We start from the raw sequence: 18,802 nt of genomic DNA on the forward strand, positions 1-18,802 counted from the left end.
CTACAGCAGGAGACAAGGAGGGCCTCAGGAGGCTTGGGGCCTACCGACAAGTGCTTCTCCTCGAACCTGGCAATCTTGCGTTTGCCCTGCTCCTGGTTTTCCTGGATGGCCTCGTGGACACATTCACTGAAGGTGTCAAGCTCTGTTTTCCGCTTCTCCTGCTGTTTCAGGCCATACTCAAAAATGTTTACGCAGATGATGACAAACTTGTCCTTGTAGGTGAGTGGCTGTTAAGGAAGCCCACAGTTGTTTCAGGAGCAGGCTGCGGAGGGCACGGCAAAGGTGTCGGTAACCCTGGCACAGTGCGCACACTGTGCGCTCAACAGTGTGTGAGACTCAAACTCCTGGTCTCATTTGGTTCATATGACGGATGAAGAAATCAAAGGCCCAGAGAGCCAGGATTGAGATGTGGTTACAATGTGTGTTTGATGCATCCCCACCCTCAGCCTGAGGGATTCAGGAATGGGGCCTGTGTGAAGGAAGGAGGCAGAAACCGTTGGGGAGTCTACAGAGCAGAAGGCAGACGTGCTCAGAGAGGCCCCAGGAGAGAGGCCTGGGGACCCTGGCAGCCTGCGAGCCGGTCCCAGCTGGGGAAGCAGGCAGTGTGTGTTTCTGTCTCTGGTGTGCTATCTGGAAGGGCACCCTTACTGAGGGCCTGTCTTGGTGCTCAGCTGCTGTAGCTGTGCTGGGGATGTTCAAGTCCTGGCTCTGCCACTGCTTCCAGGACCCACCCTGGCAAGTCACTTCACCTCTCTGGGCCTCAGTTTCCTCATCTGCGGCTGAGGGTACAAAAGGGCCTGCCACATGGAGTCCTTGGAGTCAACCAGGTAAAGCCTACAGGACCTTGGTGATCCTGTGGGATGGAAACTGATGCCCGGAGAGATGAAATGCCTTGCCCGAAGTCACATGGCTACACAGGGCTACAGCCAAGGCAAACCTGGGTCACTAGCTGGCAGAAACAACCCAGCTCTGGAGCCCTGCTCTTCACTGTTCCTCACCACCCTGCCCTCATTCTTTCCAGAATGTCAGGTGTGTTTGGTTTTTTTTTAGAGATGGTGATATGGTTTGGCTGTGTCCCTACCCAAACTCATCTTGAATTGTAACTCCCGTAATTCCCATGTGTTGTGGGAAGAACCCGGTGGGGGGTAATTGAATTATGGGGGTGAGTCTTTCCTGTGCTGTTCTCATGACAGTGAATGAGTCTCATGAGATCTGATGGTTTTAAATATGGGGGTTTCCCTGCACAGGCTTTCTTTCTTTGCCCACTGCCTATGTAAGATGTGACTTGCTCCTCCTTGCCTTCTGCCATGATTGTGAGACCTCCCCAGCCACGTGGAACTGTAAGTTCAATTAAACCTCTTTCTGGCTGGGCACGGTGGCTCACGCCTGTAATCCCAACACTTTGGAAGGCCAAGGCAGATCACCTGAGGTCAGGAGTTTGAGACCAGCCTGACCAACATAGTGAAACCCAGTCTCTACTAAATACAAAAAATTAGCCGGGTGTGGTGGCGCATGGCTGTAAGCCCAACTACTTGGGAGGCTGAGGCAGGAAAATTGCTTGAACCCAGGAGGCGGAGGTTGCAGTGAGCCGAGATTGCGCAATTGCACTCCAGCCTGGGCAACAAGAGTGCAACACTGTCTCAAAAAAAAAAACAACAACCACCACCACCACCCAAAAACCTCTTTCTTTTGTAAATTGCCCAGTCTCAAGTATGTCTTTATCAGGCGTGTGAAAACAGACTAATACAGATAGGGTCTCAGTACATTGCCTAGCCTAGACTGGTCTCAAATTCCTGGCCTCAAGCAATCCTCCTGCCTTGGCCTCCCAAAGTGCTGGGATTATAGGCATGAGCCACCTCACAGGCCCAGAATGTCAGGTTTTTGAGTGAATTTTTCTCTGTCCAGTGAAGGTGACTCCACAGACTCACCTGTGACTGGATGCCTTAGCTCAGAGCTCTCAGATCCAGGAGCTCCTTGATTCTGTCCTGAGTCCCTCAGCTCACAATTTAAGCCTATTGGTCGGTGGTCACAGCCACAGCCCTAATGACAGGTACCAACCACGTCCTCTGGGCTCCAGGCAACTGGGGAAAGAATGAGATTCTCAGGGCCCACAGACAAAGCTTCAAAAGCTGGCCTCTAATGGGGTGACCCTGGACAGCCAAGCTGTGTTTCTCCAACTATAAAATGGGGTTAATGATGGTACCTGCCTAGTGGGGTGGTTGAGAAAAACAATAAATGCCAGATCTAAGTGCACAACAAGAACAAGTGAGTATGGCTAATGAGAACACATTTCAATCCATTTCTCCACCTCTGAAAACCTGGCTTGCCAAACATGGCCAGCCCATGCCATGCTGACCAGATACTCCACATGTCCCTGAAATCCAGACATCTCCCCCATGCAGCTTAGTTGACCTGGCTCTGAACTGCCTCTTGGGTACACTGCTCTCAAGTGGAGATTTTACCTCCCAAGGTCTTACAAGAGAGATGGAGAAACTGAGGCCTAGAGCGGAAGGGGCCTTGCCAAGGCAGGCTGCTGGCACAGGCTCTGAGACAGCCATGAACTCAGAAGGATATGTCTCAAGGAGCTCACTGACACCGGGCAGGTAGGACAGCTTGTTGCCCTCTGAGTCCTCAGCGTACATGCTGTCAAACAGGAAGGAGCCGTTCAGATGTTCCACAAACGCAGTCTGCGGGCAGAAACACACCTAGGTAGGATGGCTCCTGTCAGGGGCCCCTGCATCATCTCACAGGCCCAGGAGGAAGGCAGGTCAGGAGGGAGCATGTTCCAGACAAAGAGAATGGCATGTGCAGAGGTGCAGAGGCATAAAACTGCAGGCTGTTTCCAGAATGTTACACATTTCTCAGTCTGGTTGCAAGGAGGGGTGGAGACTGGTGGGAGAGAGGCCAACTGGATCTAGTCATGAATTCAGGGCCATGCTAGGCTACGGGACCTGAGCCGTTCCTGGCATGTCATGGGGAACTGCCTTAAGGGTCTTAAGGGGCCTCTGACAGACTGTTTTTAGCACATTCTCTCCAGCACCTGGAGGCAGGAATGCCAATAAGGAGTAGGGTCAGGGTCTGGACTGAGACGGAGCTGGCCCTGGGGCAGAGAGCAGACGAGCCAGGCAGGGAGAGGGCATCAGGCCCTGTGGAGGGAGCATGATTTCTGCGTTTTCAGAGCCTGGGGATCCCTGTGGACCGTTTTACTTCATCAGTGCCCTCTTGTGGGCATCTCTGAGCGGGGCCGAGGGCGTGCAGCCTGCCGGAGCAGTACCTTGTGCTTCTCTAGCTCCTCCCGCTGTGCCTGCTCCTCCTCCAGCCGGGCCTGCATCAGGTTCTCCCGGTGCTTCAACTCGTCGATGCTGTACTGGTGCTTAGCCTCCGCAAGCTCTTTCTGACCAAGGAACGGGAGTGGCATTGTTACCAGAGGTTCCTCTGAGCCACGTTGCCTCTGCCATGCCGCCTCTGCCACGCTGCAGCCTCCTGCGCATGGGCAGGGGTGTTGCACAGGGGCCTGCATGAAGGCTGTGAAAGCCATGAGGTCTCGTGGATGAGAATGCCCATCTCCTGATGACCCTCACCAGGTTTTTGTGAGCGCAGGGAAATCAGGGAAAGACCAGGAGGAGCGGAAGGCAGCGTGGCAGGCTGGGGTTCCCGGGGCCATCTCCAGGGCAGGAGCCACAGCAATGGAGCGCTCCCCTCGCCCCAGACTGGGTGTTCTCCACAGAGGACCTGCTCTCTCACTCCCAACAGCCCTCAGCAGGCCTTCTGGCCCTCCTTTAGGGAAGGAGGACAACAGGACAGAGGTAGAGTGAGGCCATAGGGCCAGTCACGAGGGTCTGGCCCTTGGCTCTCTCCACCACACTGGCTTATCCCCCTGTACCTGGCCAGGAATGCTGGTGCCTCTAGAACTCAATCCCCGTGCCCCAGCTCACTCTCCACATGCCCCAGGTGATCCCACCTGTACCATGGCTTCAAGTACTGCCAATTGGTAATCCTCAGATGACACTCAGGTCTCTACCTCCAGCCCTGACTCTGCCCCTGAGAGCCAGGCCTGAGCCTCTGATGGCCTGGTTCCTTCTGGAGCTCAGCTGTTAATATTGCTCCTGGGATGACACCAACTTGCGGTGAATCCTGGCTTGGCCTTGAGCCAGTGATCCTGGCTGCTTGCCCTCCTTGGGCCTCCTCAACTTCTTTTCTTTTCTAATTTTTAAATTTTTTCACTCTGTTGCCCAGGCTGGAGTGCAATGCATCTTCTTAGTTCACTGCAGCCTCAAACTCCTGGTCTCAAGCGATTCTTCTACCTCAGCCTCCTGAGTAGCCAGGATTACTGGTGTGTGCCACCACACCTGGCTAATTTTGGTAGTTTCTGTAGAGATGGGGTCTCCCTATGTTGCCCAGGCTGGTCTTGAACTCCTGGGCTCAAGCGATCCTCCCGCCTCAGCCTCCCAAAGTGCTGGGATTACAGGCTTGAGCCACTGCTCCCGGCCCTCCTCAGCTTCTTCATCTGGAAAACTGGACAGTGCAGGATGGCTGTGAGGTGGCCCTGGGACAGTGTGTGGAAGAGGCCTGGCCCCTGGGAATGCACACAAAACAGTACTTACAAGGGTGCTGCTGGAATCACTCTGACAGAGTCATGTAAAGGGATTAGGAAGAGGGAGCTGCCCTTTCTCTCCTAGTTGTGGGCAGGGGAAGCTACCCTTCAATGCCCCTTTTCCAAGAAACCTGGGGACTTGAGGACTCTGTCTCACAGAGCTGGGAGACTGAGAGGGGGACACTTGCTGTGTGGTCATCAATGCGCCGGAAGTCCAGGTACACGAGGTCAGCAAGGTAGGCACAGATGAACATCTTGTAATCCTCTGCCTCAGAGATAGGGTTCCCAGAGAGGCTGAGCGTCCGCAGGCACTTGAACCGCCGGAGGTAGATGATCTGGGGAGAAAAAGAGAGAAAGGCCCATTTTCTTGGCTGCCACAGAGTTGAAAACACAGCTGCGCCTCCCTCCTCAGTACTCTTTCAGAGTCAGCCTGGCCACAGCACCATCAGCACTGGGTGGGGTGACAGGCAGTGTGCACGTATGGGGGTGTCCCAGGCTGGGAAGCAGTACTGAGACCTTCCGTCAGAAATGGGCTTTTCAAAGAACCAGCAGACCGTGGTTCAGGTCTGCTGAACCATGTGGTGAGACCTTGAACAAGTTACCCAACATCTGTGAGCTTCAATGTCCACATCTGTTAAATGGGTATAAGGATATCATGTGTGTTACAGTGTTATAAAGACCAAGTGAAATAAGCTATGAAAAGCACTGGAAGAGTGCCTGACACCTATTCAGTAATGGGCGTTTTAGTTGCTGTTACTAGTATAGGCACACCCTTTTATTTATTTTTTAAAAATCTTTTAAATTTAACTTAATTTTATTTTTTGAGACAGAGTCTTGCTCTGTCGTCCAGGCTGGAGTGCAGAGGTGCGATCTTGGCTCACTGCAACCTCTGCCTCCCCGGTTCAAGTGATTCTCGTGCCTCAGCCTCCCGGGTAGCTGGGATTACAGGCGTGTGCCACCACACCTGGCTAATTTTTGTGTTTGTAGTAGAGATGGGATTTTGCCATGTTGCCCAGGCTGGTCTCAAACTCCTAGGCTCAAGCGATCCACCAGCCTCGGCCTCCCAAAGGGTTGGAAATACATGTGTGAGCCACCGCGCCCAGCCCTATTTTATTTTTAAGTAGGGATGGGGTCTTGCTATGTTGCCCAGGCTGGTCTTGAACTCCTGCTCACAATAAATCCTCCCACCTCAGCCTCCCAAAGTGCTGGGATTACAGGCGTGAGCCACTGCACCTGGCCAGGCATGTCTTTTTAGATTGTAAAGCCCCATGGAAGGTACAAATATCTTAAATTAAATGGGACCCAACTTACGGCTAACCTTGGATTCCCTGGATAACAGCTAGGGGAACATTCCAGTAATTTTATCTATTCTCCCTACACTCTATTTTTAGTAAAATGAGGAAAATGTTAACCAGGTAGTTAATATTAGATTGGTGCAAAAGTAATTGTGGTTTTTGCCATTAAAAGTACTGGCAAAAAAGTATTTTAAAAAAGGAATACTTCGGCCAGGTACAAGGCTCACACCTGTAATCCCAATACTATGGGAGGCTGAGGCAGGCAGATCATGAGGTCAGGAGATCGAGACCATCCTGGCTAACATGGTGAAACCCCATCTCTACTAAAAATACAAAAAAAAATTAGCCGGGCATGGTGGCGGGCGCCTATAGTCCCAGCTACTTGGGAGGCTGAGGCAGGAGAATCGCTTGAACCCAAGAGGCGGAGGTTGCAGTGAGCCGAGATTGCACCACCTGCCATATAGCCTGGGTGACAGGGCGAGACTCCATCTCAAAAAAACAAAACAAAACAAAACAAAAAGCAATACTTTACTGGATAGCATCTAGACACTATACTATGCAAAAGATAGAAAAAAAAATCTAGCATGCTTTTCTGAATGAATTTCTTTCAGTCATTTATTAGTCACCTAGCAGCAAACACTGTTAGTCACCTAGCAGGCCTCCAGCATGTGCTAGGTTATGAAGATACAGTGGGGAACAAGGCCTATGGGGTCCCTGCCCTTATGGCAAGAGCATATATTTTAGGAGTGGGGGAAAAATGTTTTCTTTTTAATTTATTATTATTTTTTTGAGATGGAGTTTTGCTCTTGTCACCCAGGCTGAAGTGCAGTGGTGCGATCTTGGCTCACTGCAACCTCCACCTCCCAGGTTCAAGCGATTCTTCTGTCTCAGCCTCTGGAGTAGCTGGGATTACAGGCACCCGCCATCACACCCGGCTCATTTTTATCTTTTTAGTAGAGACGGGTTTCGCCATGTTGGCCAAGCTTATCTCGAACTCCTGACCTCAAGTGATTCGCCCGCCTTGGCCTCCCAAAGTGCTGGGATTATAGGTGTGAGCCACCGGGCCCAGCCAAATGTTTTAAAAAGTAAATAAAATCATTATGGTTTGAGTTAAGTGTTATAAGGAACATCAAGATGGCACCCTGAGAGAAAATAACAGGGAGGCCTCTTTCAGTTAGGAGATTCAGAGGTCTCTCTGGGGAGGTGACATTTAATCTGAGACCTGAGGGAGCCAGCCGCAGAAGAGCAGAGGAGAGCACATGCCTGGAAGCCAAGACAGCACAGGCAAAGGCCCCAGGCAGCAAAGAACTTGGCACATACCAGGCACTAAGCAAAAGCCAGGGTGGCTGCAGAATGGTGGGGAGAGGGCTGGGAAGAAGTTGAGATGGGAGTAGAGACAAGGTCAGGGGCTGATTCATGCAAGACCATGCATGGGTTTGGATGCTGCCTGTCTGGCATGCAGGGCAAACTTCTGAGACTCCACCACCTCTGTGGCTTGACCAGGTGGAACTGCTAGTGACAACTCGGTGCTTCCCACCCCAGGCCGTTCATGTAAGCCCAGCCTGGCTGTCACCCAGCCATGATGTTAGGCTGAGGGTCAGTGTAGACCCTGAGGTGGCTTGATCAGACTGAAGGGCCACTGTCAGAAGGAGAGTTCTTGCTCTCTCCATCCTGCTAGATGCAGACAAGGAAGCCCATGTCCTTGACTGCAACCATAAGAGAATCAAGCTCTAGGGAGATGCTGAGGACGGCAGAGCCCAGAGGCAGAAGGAACTCACGTCCTTGAAGCTCTGCTGATAAGCACCGCTTCCTTGCAGTGCCAATTATCACACCACTAAATGCCCTTGTTGTTTGCCGCAGGGGCTCAGCTTACCTCCGGCTTCAGCTGTAGCCATGAGAGACCTTAGCTGGCAGTGTCCTATCTCACTACTCACTTTCTGCCTCAGAGATGTCTCTGAAGCCAAAGAAGCCCACCCAGCCCAAAAGCCAGGTGGCGAGAAAGTTAATCCCCCTGGGGTCTCCCTTAGCTGTTGGGGGGATCAATGCCTCAGGCTCCTGTCCTTAGATAGTCACTTCTGGGAGGCATTCTGGACACTTCCGAGGCCAGGGGCAGCAGTCTCAGTGACACACCTGTGTGTTGGTTCTTCCCTGCCTCCCTTACTCCAGCTTCCTGAAGCCACCTCTCAAATCAGCCACCTGCGTGCAAGTCCCTGCCTTACCTCTGCTTCCAGTCAGTTTGGGGCCAGCTTCTCTTCCCTGCAGGTACAGCATCCTTTCTGGTCACACTGTCCTGGGGTAACCCATTCTCACAATCCCCCTCAAATCCACCCTCACGGGGGTGAATTCCTTCCTAAATGTAGACCTGTCCCAAATACATCTCAGATAGAAGCCTCCTCGGCTCCCACTGCTTCTCTGGCCATCCTGACTGACTGCGGCGAGGCCCGGCCACATCCTGAGCCCAACCCTGCACCACATACCTCTGACCTCGTCCAGGGACCCTGCGCTCCTCAACGGTGCGTGCGGGCAGGCGTTCCCAACTTACCTCCAAGGCCTTTGCTCACACCATTCCATTCCCCTGGGAAGCCTTTTCCTTCTGCTGGATGGCAAATTCTAGTCATCTCTCAGTGAATCTGCATCAAGTTCCCCTCATCCCAACACTCACAGGAAGGCCCTCAGCTACGACAGTCCTCCATTTGTTAGGAACATACTCCAGCCTGACACCGAACCAAATACGTTACATTCATGACCCCACTTGATTCCTGCGAAAGCCTGGGCAGCAGGATCATGGCCATCATCTCCATCTGACAGATGAGGAAACTGAGGCATAGAAGGCTTGACCCTTGGTTGGGTTTAGATGCTCCTGTCTGGCGTGCAGGGCAAACTTCTGAGACTACAGTGCCTCCAGGGTTTGGTCCTGCTGGACAGACTTACATACCGGTCACAACTCAGCACTTGACCCTCCCAGGCCACTCATCTAAGCCACCATGGCCTGCAGCTGGGATCTGAACCCAGGCCACCAGGCTGACCTAAGCAGAAAAGGAATCTTCAAAGGCTACTGGACAGCCCTCAGGGTTGGTGGGTTGCAGAAGCAAGCCAGGAGCCATCTGATGTATCACCTCTGACACAGGACCCTTAAAGCTGCTGCCACACCCCCAGCTGTGTCCACTGCCACTTGTGCACACCCCTAAGCCTCGGGGTGCCCTCCTACCACCCACAGGCCTTGTTTTATTGTTCCTCAGGACACCGGCTTCTTGTCTCCTTGTGCCTTGACTATGGGGGTGTGTGCTGGTCACTCCAAAGGGACCACATCTTGTCTGTCTCTGTTCCCAGTGAGCACAGGACATATGCTCAACACTAATAGGTACGTGCCTCAGCAAATGTTTGTTAAATAAGTGCAAGACTCAGGGAAAGAACTGCCACTAATATGGAGGGTGTAAACTAGTGCTCTCCGATGAATTTTGTTGGGTTAAGCATGGTATTTAAACATGAGCAAATGCCTCGTGGAGTAATCCAGATTCCTGACTTTTCCAGGAAAATGAGAAGATCTGAACACTCAGCCTGTACTTCCCCTCACCACAGACCCCCACTCAACCCACGGCGCTCCAAGGCCCTGCAGGTGTGCGTGAGGCCGGGCTGGGCGGCCACTCACGTTCATCATGTTGTCAATCCGGTTGTTGCCCAGAGACAACACCTGCAGCTTGACGAGGGTGTCCAGGGAGTCGATCTTGGAGATCCGGTTGTTGAACAAGCTCAGGTCCTCCAGGTTCACCAGTGTGTCCAGCCCCTCGATGGTCTCAATGTTGTTGAAAGACAGATCTGGGAAGAAGAGAGGGCTGTGAGGGTCTGCTGCCTGGGTCAGGGGATGGGCTGTCCCGAAATAAAACCATCAGGGCTATTGAGTGCCCTGTGAGCCAGCACCAAGCTGCCAGGGCCAGAATTGGACTCACTGTCTAATAGTTTGTGATTTTTTTTAGAAGCCGGGTGTGGATTCTTTCCTGCAGCCTCCAATGTTCACTACCCTCTCCAGTTCTGCCAATCATCCTCCTGGCTGGGGACATGTGGGCAAATACTGGTGTCTATGCTCTGCCATAGTTCTGGGAGGAAAACACTAACCCGCAGGTCTGAAGCAGTGCCCTTGGGGGTCAGGGGTAGACAGTGGTGGAGTGTCCCCTTTCCTCACACCTGTGGCATTTTAGCAAGACCACCTCCTGTCTGCTTTGCATTTACCAGTTTATCAAGCACTCATGTGTATATCCTCTGACAGCAGCCCTGAGTGGCAGTTTGGAATTTCTCTTGCTGTTTTATCATTTGGGAAGCAGAAGCTCAGAGAGACTCAGTGATTTGCCCAAAGCTACACAGCTAACTACAGTGGGGCCAGAGTTCATCTAAGGCTTCTCCCTGGACATGTGGCAGGTCAGGTTCTTCCAGCTCCATCACAGCTGTCTCAGGCTCCCTCATCAACTGTAACCTCAACCCCAACCGAGACTTTTGACTAATTCTACATCTTTGGGAATAAAAGTACCTTCCTTTTTTTTTTTTGAGACAGGGTCTCACTCTGTTGTGCAGGCTGGAGTGCAGTGGCGCAATCACAGTTCATTGCACCCTTGACCTCCTGGGTTCAAGTGATCCTCCTGCTTCAGCCTCCTGAGTAGATTAGACCACAGGTATGCGCCACCACATCCAGCTAATTTTTTAAAAAATTTTGTATAGAGACAGGCTCTCACCATATTGCCCAGGCTAGTCTCAAACTCCTCGGCTCAAGTGATCCTCCCACCTCGGCCTCCCAAAGTGGGGATTACAGGTGTGAGCCACCATGTCTGGCCTAAAAGTACTTTTTCCCCACCACAGGTTTTCAGGGTTAGCTGGCAGGTGGGGCTGTTACCTTGTCCTGGAACACCAATGGCCTAGAGGCCAAAAATGAGCATTTTTCCTGGGCTTGGAAATATGAGCATGATAACCACAGGGTGATCACATTTAAAAGGTGATTTGGGGCTAGGCGTGGTGGCTTACACCTGTAATCCCAGCACTCTGGGAGGCCGAGGCAGGGGGATCACTTGGGGGTCAGGAGTTCCAGACCAGCCTGGCCAACCTGGCAAAACCCTGTCTCTACTAAAAATACAAAAATTATCTGGACATGGTGGCACATGCCTGTAATCCCAGCTACTCAGGAGGCTGAGGCACGAGAACCACTTGAACCTTGGAGGTGCAGTGAGCCGAGATTGTGCCACTGCACTCCAGCCTAGGTGATGAAGTGAAGCTTTGTGTCAAAAAAAAAAAACAAAAAACAAAAGGTGATTTGGGAGATGAGTTTAACCACATCTTAATTTAGCCTCCTCCGCATATCAGGGGATGCTCACCTGTTGACATTGAGACCAATGATAACTCTGTCCTTTCTCTATGCCAGGCCCTTTAAGTGCATTACCTTGTTTAATCCTCATAGCATAGATATCATCCCCATTTTATAGATGAGGAAACTGAGATTCAAATGGGCCTCATGGTAATATGCTCAAGGTAGCACAGCACATAAAGGAATCGAGGTTCAGGCCAGGTGCAGTGGCTCACGCCTGTAATCCTGGCACTTTGGGAGGCTGAGGCGGGTGGATTGCTTGAGGCCAGCAGTTCGAGATCAGCCTGGTCAACATGGCAAAACCTTGTTTCTACTAAAAATACAAAAATTAGCCAGCCATGGTGGCACATACCTGTAATCCCAGCTACTTGGGAGGCTGAGGCATGAGAATCACTTGAACCTGGGAGGCAGAGGTTACAGTGAGCTGAGATTGTGCCACTGCACTCCAGCCTGGGTGACAGAACGAGACTCCGTCTCAAAAAAAAGAAACTGAGGGTCACAGAGTGGAATATCTTGTGCAAAGTCAGTGTGTTGGCCAAGCTGGGGTTTGAATGGGGGTCTAACAAATGCCAGGCCTGCACACTTCCTTTCCCACCATGCCACTGGGTTCTATTCTTGGGAGGCTTAGCCCACCCCCTAGTGGTGTGCTAGCAAGTGTTTACCAACGGGGGCTGAGAAAAACCCCTGATGTGAGGTGCTTGCTCATTTCTGTGGTGTAAATAGTCCCACCGTGGCCAATTTCCAGCTACCAGCGTGGCATCCCTGGAAGCAAAGTTGGGAAGAAATGTGTACAGCCAGCTGTTGACAGCCAGTGCTAGCCAGCTCCAGCACATCCTCAGCCCTGTGCATGTCAGTGTGGGAGGTCGTGCTGAACCATGGGAGTGCCATCTCCCTAACCCCCATCCTCAGCACCCCAGGGACCCAGCTATTCTGGCTGTGGTTGGGTCCCTGGGCACCTAGTGCCATGGCTGCACAAAAACCAGCTTCTGACTATACTCTGAGGGGCAGTGTGACCTCTTAACAGAGCCTGCCCTCACTGCTCTAGCACCCCCATCCCAGGGAGCACTGGCCATCAATCCAATGACCCTTGGAAGTGTGGATGGCCACTGCAAGGGGTTGGGGGAACGAGCTGACTAGGAAGTGTGTGTGCAGGGGCTCCAAGTAGTAGGAAGATAAGCTTCTGTTAGGGAGGGAACTAAGACCAGTATTCAAGTTTCTCTCTGGGTAAGCAGACAGAAACAGGGGGCTGTCATGGGGCTCAGTGGCACTTGCTTTATGTCTGAGAGACAGCCAGGCCAGAGAGCTCCTGCTTAAAACCATGACATTCATTAATCAGCATTAATGGGTGCTAGGGTGCAGAGAAATGAGAAACCTGGGACAAGAGACCTGGGCCCAGGTGTCAGAGGACCTGGCTGTGGTTTGCTTCTGCCACCTGTAGCACGTGACTCCCATCAAGCTGGTCAGCCTCCCTGAGCCTCAGTTGCTGCATGTGTGAAATGGCAGCATAACCCTGCCTGTGGGTTTGCTATGGGCTTGCAATTGTCAGCACAAAGGAGGCTGGGAATGTTTGGCAAATTGGAAGGCTCACGATGCCCCAGGGTGCCCTTATTACCAGAAGACCGCCTGATAGGATGGAGGGAATGTGGGCTGTGAGGTCAGACAGGTGTGGGGGTGAGTCCTAGCTCTGATACTTCTTGGTCATGCAGCTTTGGGCAAGTGCCTGGGGCTCCCTGAGTCTCAGCTCCTCTTCTGTAGATTGGGATTATAACAGATGCCCAACTCTTAGGATTAAAATGGGGGTTAAACAAGACAGTGCATAAGGAGCTCTCAGGCCCATCACTTTCTCCCTGCTAGGGACCCACTGCCCCTCACCAGATGTGAGGATGCTCCTAAGAGGCCAGCAGAAGGGACATCTCATCAAAACCCTCCATGGCCTTGGCAGTGAGGCCTGATGCGGTGCGGTGACCTCAGTTTGCTCATCTCTATGATGGGGATGCTGTGTGAACTGAAAGACCCATATGGAAAGCATATAGGCCCCACTTAGCATGTAGTTAAGTGCTTGATACACACTAGCCTCTATGACGATTATTCCTGGTTTGATCTGGGTCCCACCAGCCAATGGTTACCTGTCGATGGTTATCTGTCAGCCTGAGTCTAGATTAAATAGGAGTCCACAGCTGCCCCTTTGTGCCCCATCCAGACTGAAAGTTTGGGCAGATGAGAGCAGAATATTCTGTGGTCCTGTGTCTGAGCACATCTTTGCTGCATTTTGCCCAGCACAAGCCCTAGGCTTTTAAAAAATAGCAGCTTTCTTGCTCCCAGCAGGCAGAGCTTCTGCTGTACCCTGGCTAATGATGGGCCGGCAGCTGAGTGTCACACACAGTTATTGTCTCCTGGGAAGGCAATAACCTTGGCAGGGTGTCACCTTCGATTAGGGTGGACACATAGAGTAAAGGGCCTTACCCAGCCAGACCAGGTGTGTGAGGTTCTCCAGGCCCTCGATCTTCTCAATGATGTTATTGTTCAGCTGCAGCTTCCTCAAGTTCTCAAACTGCCAGAGGTTGTCTATGCGGAGGATGTCTGAAATAATGGAAGGTGATTTCAGCCTCAGGTTAAGGTCAGAGTTTTGTGCTAGTGTACAGGATGAGTGAGGCAGAACCATACAAAAGGGACCTACAACTCTTCTGCCCTGCCCTGGAGTACGCAGGCACCCTGGAGATGTAGGCTGAGCATTGAGGAACGTTTTGTCCCTATGAGGTGGGCGGGGATCGGTACTGCCACCCAGAGCCACAGAAAGACCTAATAGGTTTACTAGGGTGGGGCTAAAAAGTCGTTGGGGTGGGAGTGAGCTGGACCTGGCCTGGGCAGGAGACTCGCTTGTGCTGTTTCTGGGGCCAGGCCAGGGCCTCTCCAGGAGGCTGGTCCACCTTGGGACACAGGACACAGACAGAGGCCCTCCTTCCACAGTGTGATAAATAGAATGAAAACATGTGTCTCTGTTGGTGGGAGGGTTGATCACCTCGTTCAGCCTTTTTGGAGCACTGTTTGGCAATGTTTATTGAAATATTTAAAGTCAGTGCCCTTTGAACTATAATTTCTCTACATAGAATCTGTCTCCACACTGTATATATGTCCAAAGGAATCCCTCAGGCACGTAAGGGGCAGAAAAGCTCCCAAATGTCCATACGTAGGCGATGAGATAAGTCATCCATGCAAGAACGAGGCAGGTTCCTGATATCATGGAAGTGCCTGGCCCCTGTGGCCTGTGAAGACCACCCACGCCAGCTACACAGCTGGTTCATTCTGTTTCCTAGGTAAGCCAGAGTTTGGTTTCTGTCACTGGCAGCCAGGAGAGTTCTGAATAACACATACATATAAGTAAATATGTACTGTATATGTAACACTCTAGAGGCCAAACTTGTCTGCCAGGTTTTCCCAGAAGCCACGTACAGCTCTGTTGTTTATAGGCTCCTTTTTTTCCATATTTGCTTTTGTAATGATTTCTAAAATTTACAAAATTAGAATATGCTAATTAAGGGTGGGCACAGTGGCTCACACCTGTAATCCCACCACTTTGGGAGGCCAAGGCGGGCGGGTCACAAGTTCAAGAGATCGAGACCATCCTGGCCAATGTGGTGAAACCCCATCTCTGCTAAAGATACACAAAATTAGCTGGGCGTGGTGGTGCACGCCTGTAGTCCCAGCTACTCGGGAGGCTGAGGCAGGAGAATCACTTGACCCAGGGAGGCAGAGGTTGCAGTGAGCTAAGATTGCGCCACTGCAATCCAGGTGACAGAGCGATACTCCAGCTCAAAAAAAAAAAAAAAAAAAAAATAGAATATGCTCATTAAAAGAACTGAAATAATACAGAAGTGAAAGGAATTTTAAAAATTGGTGCTGTGGGCCAGGCGCGGTGGCTCACGCCTATAATCCCAACACTTTGGGAGGCCAAGGTAGGCGGATCAGGAGGTGAGGAGAGGGAGACCATCCTGGCTAACACAGTGAAACCCCGTCTCTCCTAAAAATACAAAAAATTAGCTGGGCGTGGTGGCGGGCACCTGCAGTCCCAGCTACTCGGGAGGCTGAGGCAGGAGAATGGCGTGAACCCAGGAGGCGGAGCTTGCAGTGAGCCGAGATCGCGCCACTGCACTCCAGCCTGGGCGACAGAGCAAGACTCCATCTTAAAAAAAAAAAAAAAAAGAGATGGAGACCATCCTGGCCAACATGGTGAAACCCTGTCTCTACTAAAAATACAAAAATTAGTTGGGCATGGTGACACGTGCCTGTAATCCCAGCTACTCTGGAGGCTGAGGCAGGAGAATCGCTTGAACCCAGGAGGCAGAGGTTTCAGTGAGCCTAGATTACGCCACTGAACTCCAGTCTGGATGACAGAGTGAGACTGTCTCAAAAAAAAAAAAAAATTTGGTCCTGTGGCTGGGCATGGTGGCACACACCTATAATCCCAGCACTTTGGGAGGCCAAGGCCGGTGGATTGCTTGAGACCAGGAGTTTGAGACCAGCCTGGCCAACATGGAAAAACACTGTCTCTATAACAAAAATACAAAAATTAGCCAGTGTCCCTGTAGTCCCAGCTACTCAGGAGGCTGAGGCAGCAGAATCACTTGAACCCAGGAGGCAGAGATGCAGTGAGCCAAGATCATGCCACTGCACTGCAGCCTGGGTGACAAAGCAAGACTCTGTCTCTAAATAAATAAATAAAAATAAAAATCGGTGCTAAGGCATTGTGCCTCAGAGGAGCCTGAGCCGGCCAGTCTGCTGCATCCCTGCCACATCCCCCACTGCGTCCCCTGCCAGGACTGACTGACCTAAGCCGGGCTGCCATGGACCACAAGCCCCTGCTGTGGGAGTGGCTGCCCACCTACAACCTAGGGGCCGGCCAGGGTGACTACGCATGCAGCTTGCATGGCTATGGCATCATCCCTGCTGCCCACCCCTTGCTGCTGCCCGCCTTCCCCTTACCTCATCACAGGGATACCCAACCACCACCCCAGGGTCTACAATGACCACAGCTGGACTATCACTTGGTACCCTGCCAATGCCATCGTCACAATGAGAGGCTGTCCCGTCTGCAGGGATAGGGTGCTGGGGGACTGCTTCACCTTCCTGGGAATCCTCCTGGCCATCATCCTGTTCCCCTTTGGGTTCATCTGCTGTTTTGCCTTGAGGAAGCAAAGATGCCCCAACTGCGGAGCAGCCTTTGCTTAAAGGGAACACCACACCTGGCTTTTCTACACCCAGCTCTCTTTTTCTAATGTACAATAGTTTTATTTGATTAAGCTTCAGGACTGTTTTGTAAAGTGAGGTGCAATAGATGTGGCACATGGGAGCCAGGGTTTCCTGGAGCATGGAGAGGCAGCGCTGCTGCTCCTGAGGTTAATGAGAACTCAGTAAAGCACTGCTTTTATTTTTTGCAGTCTTCAATTTGAGAAAGGTGAAATATAATGTTTTCAATAAATGAGATTCTTACCATTAAAAAAAATAAAAAATACAAATACAAATTAGTGGCCAGGTGCTCACACCTGTAATCCCAGCACTTTGGGAGGCCAAGGCGGGCAGATCATGAGGTCAAGAGATTGAGACCATCTTGGCCAACATGGTGAAACCCCGTCTCTACTAAAAATACAAAAATTAGCTAGGTGTGGTAGTGTGCGCCTGTAGTCCCAGCTACTCTGGAGGCTGAGGCAGGAGAATCACTTGAACCCAGGAGGTGAAGGCTGCAGTGAGCCTAGATGGCGCTACTGCACTCTAGCCTGGCGACAGAGCGAGACTCCATCTCAAAACAAACAAACAAACAAAAAAAAGCTGGGCGCAGTGGCTCATACCTGTAATCCTAGCACTTTGGGAGGCTGAGGCAGGCAGATTGCCTGAGCTCAGGAGTTCGAAACCAGCCTGGGCAACATGGTGAAACCCCATCTCTACTAAAATAAAAAAGAAATTAGCCGGGTGTGGCCGCATGTGCCTGTAGTTGCAGCTACTCAGGAGGCTGAGGCAGGAGAATTGCTTGAACTCAGGAGGCGGAGGTTGCAGTGAGCTGAGATCGCACTACTGCACTCTAGCACTCCAGCCTGGGCGGCAGAGTGAGACTCCGTCTCTACAAAAACAACAACAACAACAACAACAACAACAACAATAAAAAAACAAACAAAAAAAACCATACAGTCCAGCTGCAGTTTCAATATTCATTCAGAGGGGCAGAGCCTGCCTGTGAGGTTGTGAAAGTCCCAGTGGGAAAGTGGGGAACCCCTCCTAGCTCCCCTCCCTGCACAAAGGTCTGGGGAAGACAGGGTTCTCTGACCCAGGTCCAGAGGGGCCCACCGCCCTTCCCCTAGAGCTGGATTGCTGCCTTGCACCTCTCCTGGGTTCCCAGGGCTGGGTGGGACTGCCCTTCCCCTAGAGTTGGATTGCTGCATTGTGCCTCTCCTGGGTTCCCAGGGCTGGGTGGGACTGGTGCCTGTTCTTCAGCTCCCTGTTTGTGGCCAGATTTCCCAGAATGATACCGGCCACAATTCCCACCTGTGCTTCCAGGGTGGGGCCAGTTCTGCCCCAGCCTCCCGGCCACCTCCCATCCCTGGGTTGGATTTTCCAGGTGCCTTTTCTGGGCCTGATCTGACAGCCCCCCAGCAGTAGCACTCCCCCTATGGCTCCTGCACACCTGGTGCTCTGCCACACACGCCAGCATGCTGGCTTTTTCCTAGGTGTCAGCAGTTCAGGAGGAAAAGCCAAAACAACACAACAAATCAGGATGTACTTGGCAGTTAGCTCTAATGAGTTACCAGCATGACAGGACTGCCAAAAGAGCCGATTTAATCTTCAATAAAGACACTAAATCTGCCTCTGTGGCCACCACCTCGGCCAGGCCTGTGGTCATCACTTGCTGGAGTACAGCAGTGGCCGTCTTACTAGATCCTTGCCTTGGCCCCTGGCCTCCACGGTCTATCCTCACGCAGCCAGCAGGGTCCTGTGAAATCCTAAGTCACATCCTGTCCCACTTCTGCTCAGGATCCTCCCAGGGTCCCCACTTCACTCACTGTAAGAGCCAAACACCTTCCATTGGCTCCAAGCTGACACCATGACCTCCCTGACCTGTCTCCATACTGGCTCCTCAGCAGAGATGATAAGGCGGGGTCCAGCCTGCCCCAGGCCTTTTGCACTGGCTGTTCCACTTTCCCTGGTGGATCTGCACGGCAGCTCTCTCCCTCGCCTACCTCAAGTCATTGCTAAATTGTTACCTTCTTGGTGAAGCCCGTGGCCACCCTATAAAACACTGTACTCCACCCGCAACTTCCCTTTTCTCCTCTCCTTCCTTTTTTCCTCCACAGCACATACTACCTTTAGCAAATAGTATTATTTTCCTTCTTCATTTTATTTCTTTGTCCCCCGCCAAGTTGAATGTCAGCTCCACGAGGACAAGGCTTTTGTCTTTTTTTGCTCATAGTTGAATCCCTAGTGCCTATAACAGTACCTGGCATGTAACAGGCAGGTGTTCAACACTGGCTGCATGGACCTCAGGTTGGGGAGGGGAAACAGAGGGAAAGCGGTCAGCTG

At 51.8% G+C, this 18,802-nt stretch overlaps 1 protein-coding gene and 1 pseudogene across 3 annotated transcripts in view; one reads left to right on the plus strand and one right to left on the minus strand.

Moving 5' to 3' along the window:
* DRC3 (dynein regulatory complex subunit 3) overlaps window positions 1-18,802 on the minus strand; it is a 49,643-nt gene that overhangs the window by 25,442 nt on the left and 5,399 nt on the right. For 2 of the 3 annotated variants that reach the window (XM_024234995.3, XM_063718047.1), the window contains exons 4-9: window positions 13,700-13,816; window positions 9,539-9,705; window positions 4,783-4,929; window positions 3,275-3,394; window positions 2,575-2,687; window positions 45-219 (exon numbers count right to left, since the gene is read on the minus strand). In XM_024234995.3, the coding sequence (XP_024090763.1) occupies window positions 45-219; window positions 2,575-2,687; window positions 3,275-3,394; window positions 4,783-4,929; window positions 9,539-9,705; window positions 13,700-13,816 (839 nt within the window). Of the gene's footprint in view, window positions 1-44; window positions 220-2,574; window positions 2,688-3,274; window positions 3,395-4,725; window positions 4,930-9,538; window positions 9,706-13,699; window positions 13,817-18,802 lie in introns of all 3 variants that reach the window. The other variant, XM_063718046.1, reaches the window with a different exon arrangement.
* Window positions 16,078-16,462, plus strand: LOC100440781 (membrane protein BRI3-like; annotated as a pseudogene).

Source organism: Pongo abelii, chromosome 19 (assembly GCF_028885655.2).
Source record: "Pongo abelii isolate AG06213 chromosome 19, NHGRI_mPonAbe1-v2.0_pri, whole genome shotgun sequence".
Classification (NCBI taxonomy): domain Eukaryota; kingdom Metazoa; phylum Chordata; class Mammalia; order Primates; family Hominidae; genus Pongo; species Pongo abelii.